Source organism: Aegilops tauschii, chromosome 2 (genome assembly GCF_002575655.3).
Source record: "Aegilops tauschii subsp. strangulata cultivar AL8/78 chromosome 2, Aet v6.0, whole genome shotgun sequence".
Classification (NCBI taxonomy): domain Eukaryota; kingdom Viridiplantae; phylum Streptophyta; class Magnoliopsida; order Poales; family Poaceae; genus Aegilops; species Aegilops tauschii.
Genome location: NC_053036.3, coordinates 200,710,181 through 200,717,938, shown reverse-complemented (window position 1 = coordinate 200,717,938; position 7,758 = coordinate 200,710,181). Strand labels below are relative to the sequence as shown.

The window sequence follows — 7,758 nt, the reverse complement described above, 5'->3', positions numbered from 1 at the left end:
GCGGGTAAAGTGGCCTTGATCAATGCTTGCCTCTCATCTCTCCCGATGTTCTTGATGGGCTTTTACCTTTTGTCAATGGGAACCCATGCTGGTTTTGATAAACACAGAGGTGCTTTTTACTGGAACGCGGCTGATAACAAACGCAAATACCGCTTGGTCAAGTGGGACCTTATTTGTAAGCCAAAAAGCCTTGGGGGGCTGGGCATAATCAATACTCTTATCATCAACAAATGTTTGATCATCAAATGGTGGTGGAAGATCATGACCATCTCCCAGGACAAGCCCCTCTGGTTCAACATCCTCAAAGCGAAGTATTTCCCTTCTTCTAGTCCTATGTTTGCTCGTGCCTCGGGGGCATCTCAATTCTGGAAAAACCTTGTTAAACTCAGGCCCCTTTTTCAAGGCCTCGTCAAATTCGTTGTCCGCAACGGTAGATCCACCAGATTCTGGCTTGATTGGTGGTGCGGACCTTCCTCGCTGGCTATTGCTTTCCCTGTTCTTTTTTCTTACTGCCCGGACCCTGAGATCTCTATCTTTGAGCTCGCGTCGAATAATTGGGACCTGCGTCTGCGTTGCTCTCTCGCTCCTGCAGAGTTGGAAGACTGGCAGCGTCTTGTTGCTCTCTTCCCTTCGCTCTTGGAGGAGGAAGACACGGTCGTTTGGCCCCATTCCCCTTCTGGTCGGTTCTCGGTTAAATTTTTATATGGCAAACTCTTGCTGGGTCCATCACTTCCAAATTCAAATGGATCTAGAGGGCTCGTATTCCTCCTAAGGTCAAGGTTTTCCTCTGGCAAGCCTCTCGTGGGCGTCTGCCGACGGGTAACCAAATTCGCAAACGCAATGGCCCGGGATCTGATAGATGTGCTTTATGTGGGTTGAGAGAAGACTCGTCACATATTTTCTTCAACTGTGTGTTGGCTAAGCTGTTCTGGTGCTGTATCAGATCATGGATGCATGTCTCCTGGGCTCCGACCTCCTTTTCTGACTTGCGCATCTTGGCCAATTCTTTGGTTGGGGCCCAAAGGAGATTGTTTTGGGTGGGCTTCGCAGCCATGTGCTGGTCTCTTTGGACGACAAGGAATAAATTTACTATCGAACATGTTTTCCCCGCTAAGCCTGTTGATTGCTCATTTAAGACTTGTATATTCCTGCAGCAGTGGAGATTATTGACTAAGGAGGAGGATAGGGACGCCCTCGACGCCATGTTGGCCAAGATCCGGAATTCTGTCCTCTCCATCTCCCCAGTTCAAGTAGGCACTTAGGCGTTGTTGGCCTCGCCTCCGTCAGCTTTTCTACCTCCGGCCAGCGTGCCGTGTACTGGCCTGGGAGCCATGTACTTAGACTATCCTCTTGTGTTATCTGGGTTGATACTCTGCTTGTTCTATGTGCTGGTCCGTTTCGTCTGTGTTAACTCTGCCTGGTGGCTTTATTTATAAAGTCGGACTGTGGCCTTTTCTCTAAAAACGGTTAACTACAGTGAACTGACTGCTACAGTGCAAATGAATGCTATTGGGCCAGCCCATTGCAGCTGCAACCTGTGCGCAGCCGCCACTATTTGCCGCATGCAGATGCAAATAGGAGCTCTCTGAGAGATACGCACGCAGTGCAAACGGAAGAACAAAAAATTTAAAGGAGTCAGCGAGTTCCTACGTGTTTGTGCTAGGAGGGTACCTATAAGTGGTGCCTAAAGCACCAAAGATTAATTTCAGAATTCGATGCAACACAGACTACCAAACAGACCAAATTTGCATCTTAAGGGCCTACATGGGCTGCATGGTCAAATAGGATTTTTATTGCTAGGATGCCCTTTGATCAAGGATTATCTACCGCGGTGAAGTTTGACATGTGGAGCCGGGGATATTTGAAAATATTTATTTTATATGAATCTCAATGCAAAATCAAAGGTAGATAGCATCGACTGAGACATAATAAATTCTCAATCGACTGAGACTTAGCAAAACCAATAACTAAAATCACGTAAGAATCGGAAACATGGACTAAAGTGCAAAATGAAAAGCTGGCCCAACGATATTTGTGTGCATGATTTCAACATACTACTATTTACTAGTGATGAGAATCCCCTAAACATGGGCTAAAGTCAGGAATCCAAAGGTTTTTTACATTTCGCAGGTACAGTACCTAGTGGGATTTCTGAGAATTGCTTCGTGTTTTTTTTTTTTTGGTTTCCTGACTTTTTGTAATTAATTGAAGTTCATTGGCAAGGAGACAGGGAGAAAAGAGAGAGGTGTGGGTAGCGTGCACCGCTCACCCATGCCTCCAGAACGCGACAATATGGCACCAAGAAAAGCCTGCCTTTGCTTTTATTTTCACAGTTTCAGCCTGCTGCGGACTTTTTCACTGTTTTAACCCATTTGCTGAAGTTTAGCATGATTTGACCCATGTTTAAAAGTTTTTTTTGGATTTGACCCATTTTGAGACGCCAACAACCATGGCGTCTTGCTTGCACTGAAAGGGCCATGAACCTCGGCGTCTAGCCCTGGCCCACCTCGGTCAGCCCAATTAACCGTTCGACATGGCAAATTTCACCTCACCCTAGAGGCCAAGGACTTTGGAGTCTATCTAGCTGCCTGTGTTCATTTACAACACTATGCATGCATATGATTGTTAACGAGAGCAGATGACATGTGCGTACCAAAGTCCAACAAAGAGGCACATAGCCATGCAGCGACACTTATCGGCACCGTCTGCATAAATATTTACTGTATTGTATGGTTGTCTCATATGAAAGGCAGTACAAGAGCTAGCTCGTCTATTCCCGAAAAAAAAGAGCTAGCTCATCTACGATGCATGAAAGTGCAGCTAATGCTAGTGGGCAGGCTAAGTATATCCAGTGCATCGATGCACGTGGGCATGGGCTAAGAAGTGTAGTAGTTCATCATCTCGTTGGGTCTTTAGGACAATTGCAACGCGCTGACGCATTTTGTCCGCCGGTGTTCGTTTGGATTAAAATGGGCCTAAGCGCCGACCCAAATTCAATTCACGCGTCTTGTTCGTGTGGACATATTTCTGGCACAAATTTACGCCTGATTTGCATCCACACGGACACGGGACGGACGCGACGCATGTCCGCATCAGGCCCACTTGTCGGCCGTCCAACCACCATCATTGTTAAATTTAATGTCCTCCACCTAACTTGGGCCCGCATGGCAGCTAGTGAAAGCGTCCGGAGTCCACGCTTTTTAAATTGCAAGCATGCCGGGGGGGGGGCTCATTCACTTCTCTTCCCCACCACTCCCGTCCAGATCTAGCCACGCGTGCCCCCTCGCCGGCAGACAGAAACCCTAGACGCCATGTTCGGCTTCTTTGGCAAGGGCAAGGGCGAGGCCAAGCAGGACGCCGAGGCCAACTCGTCGTGCGGTCCCGCTACTGTGGCCGGACATCAACCTCCCCCACAGCTGGCACCTCGACTCCCACCGCATCCCGATGCCAGCCGTGCCGCAATCTGAGCGGACGAGGGCGGAGGCGATCGCAGGAGGCATGCTCTTCTCACGACGGAGCAGCGTCGTGACCCGACGTGCGCGAGAAGGAGCACCGGCAGCGCTGGGCACGCGAGGGGGAGGAGGAGCGCCAGCAATGCTACGCATGCGAGGGGGAGGAGAAGCGGCGGGAGCGCGAGGAAGGGGAGAAGGAGCGGCAATTTTAATGTAGCATCCATCTTGTCACCCAGTTGCTTTTAGCGCTGCACCAGGCTTGCCAGGCCCGGGGACACGTTGTGGACGAAGGCACACATCGGTGTTGCCAGCACCGAGCATGCGTAGACGAGGGACCTGCACGAGCTGTAAGCCATGTCGGAGAAGTCGGAAGGGCCAGCAGAGAAGAACTCGACGACGGTGGCGGTGCCAATCTGTGAGGGCCGATGTCGCCCGCGGTTGTCGGAGTAGATGAAGTGGTTGGGGTAGATGATGGCGGCGCTGGCGACGGGCTGGTGCTGGACGAAGACGAAGAAGGGTGGACCGGCGGCGACTATGGAGGTAGCAGCGGCGGCGGTTGCTCGAAGTAGGCAAGGAACGCTAACATCATGACGAAGACTGGCGTGGACGGTGGCATTTCTGCGCCGAGGGAGACGGCGCGACGCATACCACGGGAGGTCGACGCGCGGTGACGGCGGAGTGGACCGCGGGCCGCGGCGCTACGGCCCGAAGGGACAACGCAGCGGCGGCGGGCAGTTCGGGACGGCGGGAAGACCTCGGAGCGGCCCTGGGGTTCACGGGCCGCGGCACTACGGCCCGAAGGGGCGGCGTAGCGACGGAACCCGGGTCGGTGCAATCGCTGGAACAGTCTCGGGATGGCGGCGTGGACCGTGTGTCACGCTCGCTACGGCCCGACGTGGCGACACAGTAACGGCGTGAGGGTCGGTGTAGCCACGGGGACGACCTGGAGCGGACGGCCTCGGGGCGGCGGTAGACCGCGGGCCGCGGCACTACGACACGAAGGGGCGACATAGCGGTGACGCGGGTCGATGTAGCCGGGAGAAGAACCACAAGGCGGCGAAACTGTAGCCCAACAGGGCGACGCAGCGGCTGTGATGGGCCGCTGCATGGCGCGAGGCCGCGGGGTCGGGGCGGTGCAGGTGTTCCGGTCGGAGCAGGGCGATGACGGCCGACGTAGATCGACGAGCGTGCCGACGTGCGGACGGCGGACATAAGGGGTCGCCTGTCGCACGAGGCTGCCGGGTCGGTGAAGAAGCAGGACGGTCGCAGGTGTCGACGGCCGGTGACATGAACCAATCTTAGATCGAAAAACCAAAAAGATACCGCCGACGGAAGACAGAAAAACCCGAAGCAAGGGCTTAAAAAAATTCTTTAGGGCAGCCGGTCAACACGACCGGTTGACAAACCCTAGGTATGGGCGGCGCGGCCCCCGACGGCAGTCATCGAGGCCGACCATCACAAAGGCGACGCGAAGCGGAAGCGACGGACGGCGACTAGGGTTGGATCGGTTAGGCTGATAACAACCATATATATATATAAGACAATATATATCTATACAGGCAGTGATGATAAGTCTAGCTGCATGGCTATATGCCAACTTGCTGGACTTTGGTACGCATGTGTTATCTATTCTGGTTAAAAATCATATGCGTACATAGTAGCTATGTAGACGCCATGGTCTTTGGCATCTAGGGTCGGGGCAAAATTTGCCTCACCCCATAGCTGACCAGGGTGTGTGTCAGGCCAGACGCCGGGTTCAAGGCGTCTTCGGGCAAGCAAGATGCCACAGTTGATGGCGTCTTGAAATGGGTCAGATCCGAAAAACTTTTAAACACAGGTCAAATCATGCTAAACTTTAGCAAATGGGTTGAAAAAGTCCCCTGCTGCCACTGCTGCTGCACGGCAAAGTATAGCTCCACAGGCCTCACGGCTCGTACACTGCAGCAAAGGCTATAGGCCTCCAGAGGGGAGCTGATAGAAGATGACATGAACCCCATGCATGCTTTCCAGAGCTCCTCCTGCTTTCCTCGCGCTCTCCGACGAGGCCAATCACCAAACTGGAACCCTGGAAGGCCTGCAAACTATCATCTGAATCGAATCGCTTCCCATTTTTAGTCCAAAACCTGCCCGTCCGCGACCCCTCTTGTTTTTACTGCCGCGCACGGTAAATTCAACGGTCAATGGAACAACGACACCGCAGTGAGCGAGCTGTGGAGATAAAATTACCTCTCGGCAGCAGAGCAGAGGAAGCTACACGCGCACACACTTCCTACACTGCCTCGTCTTCTCTTGGCTGCTCGTCGCCAATGGAGCTCCCGTCCGCGGCTTCCTCGCCCTCCACCTACAAGCTGGTGGACACGTACAAGAAGGCGGCGGCCACGGCGGCGTCCGTGACCGCGTACGCCGTGCTGGCGCGCGGCATGGCGCGGGAGCTCCTGCCGCCCGACCTCTGCGCCGTCGTCAGCTGGGGCGCCTCGCTCGTGCGCGGCCACCTCCAGCCCCCGCCCGCCCAGCGCTGCACCATCGTCGTCAAGCGCCTGGACGGCTACGCCATCAACTGCGCCAACTTCAACTCCTTCTACGACGACGTCAACGAGTACCTCGCCACCAGGATCGACCCGCAGTCCATGCGCCGGCTCTGCCTCAGCGGCACCGGCGCCAGGAAGGTCATGTCCATGGACAGCGGCGACTCCATGACCGACGTCTTCGAGGGCGTCCAGTTCACGTGGACGTCCGTCTCGGGGGATGGCCGCAAAGGGCCGGACTCGCTGGAGCTCACCTTCGACGCGGAGCACACGGACATGGCGCTGGGCAGGTACGTGCCCTCCATCACGGCCGCGGTGGAGCAGACGCGGCGTCGCGACTGCGCGCTCAAGATCTTCATGAACGAGGGTTTGTCGTGGCGCGGGATCAGCCACAACCACCCGGCCACGTTCGACACGCTCGCCATGGACCCGCCCACCAAGCAGGCCGTCATCGCCGACCTCGACAGGTTCTTGAAGCGCAAGGAGTACTACCGGCGGATCGGCAAGGCATGGAAGCGCGGGTACCTTCTCTACGGCCCGCCCGGCACCGGCAAGTCCAGCCTGGTGGCCGCCGTGGCTAACTACCTCCGCTTCAACCTCTACGACCTCGACCTCTCCGAGGTGCGCTACAACGCTGCGCTGCAGAAGCTGCTCATCAGCATGCCCAACAGGTCCATCCTTGTCATCGAGGACATCGACTGCTGCTTCAGCGCCACGTCCAGGGAAGGTGGCAAGGAGCGCAAGACGCTGGCGCGGGCCGACTATGGCCATGGCGACGATGACTCTGACGATTGCTCGAACAAGGTACGTTGCATAGCATAGGAACACAAGAAACATCGATCTTTGATTGGTGAACACAGACACACACATTAGTATCTTCTTCTGATGAGTGTCTGAACATTCTGTCTCTGAATGCCAACATGGAATGGCAGAGTATCACACTGTCGGGGCTGCTCAACTTCATCGACGGGCTGTGGTCGGCGAGCGGCAAGGAGCGCGTCATCATCTTCACCACCAACTACAAGGATCGCCTCGACCCGGCGCTGCTGCGTCCTGGGCGCATGGACATGCACATCTACATGGGCTACTGTGGCTGGGAGGCGTTCAGGATGCTGGCTCGGAACTACTTCCTCGTCGACGACCACCCTCTGTTCCCGGAGATACAGGAGCTGCTTGCCGAGGTGGAGGTGACGCCAGCCGAGGTGTCCGAGATGCTGCTGCGGAACGAGGACGCCGACATCGCGCTCCTCGGGCTAGTTGAGTTTCTCACACCCAAGAAGCAGGGGAAGAAAGATTCAGTCAAGGCATGAAGGGGAGCAGTGCATTCACGGGCACCAAGTACCAGCCAGTGAAAGGAAAAGGATCAATGCTTTCTGTTTTGCGAGTAATTTGCAGTGTGGACGAATCTTGTCCTACTAATTTCTATGTTTAGTTGTTAGTCCTAGTGATCTTTATCCTGTTGGCAAGCATCGGTACCTGCTGTGTTAACCGCTGCTCTGTCGTTCTTTACCCAGTAGCGAACTGATTTGGACTTAAGTAGTGGATTATTTCGGAATGAAATGCGTTATTAGTCCATTAACTCAAAGTGGCTGCATACTACAAAAACTCTAAAACTGATTAAATTTAGTTCATAAACTCGTTCATTTGATCATATAAGACCCAAAACTGATCAAATTAAGTAATTTTTGCATGGACTTTTTTGCCTTTTACTCTAAACTGAATATAAACATTGATGTTGCCGTGTATACAAAAATAAGGGTTGTGCAATGCCCCACGTTGGC

The 7,758-nt window shown here is 54.1% G+C and overlaps 1 protein-coding gene across 1 annotated transcript; it reads left to right on the top strand.

Moving 5' to 3' along the window:
* Nucleotides 1–5,691: 5,691 nt before the first annotated feature.
* Nucleotides 5,692–7,556, top strand: LOC109747258 (AAA-ATPase At3g50940-like). The gene is made up of 2 exons (XM_020306341.4): nt 5,692–6,781; nt 6,910–7,556. Exons 1-2 carry the CDS (start codon nt 5,759–5,761, stop codon nt 7,285–7,287), a joined length of 1,401 nt encoding a protein of 466 aa, XP_020161930.1. The 5' UTR covers nt 5,692–5,758; the 3' UTR covers nt 7,288–7,556.
* The last annotated feature ends 202 nt before the right edge of the window (nt 7,557–7,758 follow it).

Coding starts and splice junctions, on each gene's coding strand:
- LOC109747258 (XM_020306341.4), top strand. CDS start 5,759: ATGGAGCTCCCGTCCGCGGCTTCCTCGCCCTCCACCTACAAGCTGGTG. Junction 6,782..6,909: donor CTGACGATTGCTCGAACAAG/GTACGTTGCATA, acceptor ATGGAATGGCAG/AGTATCACACTGTCGGGGCT.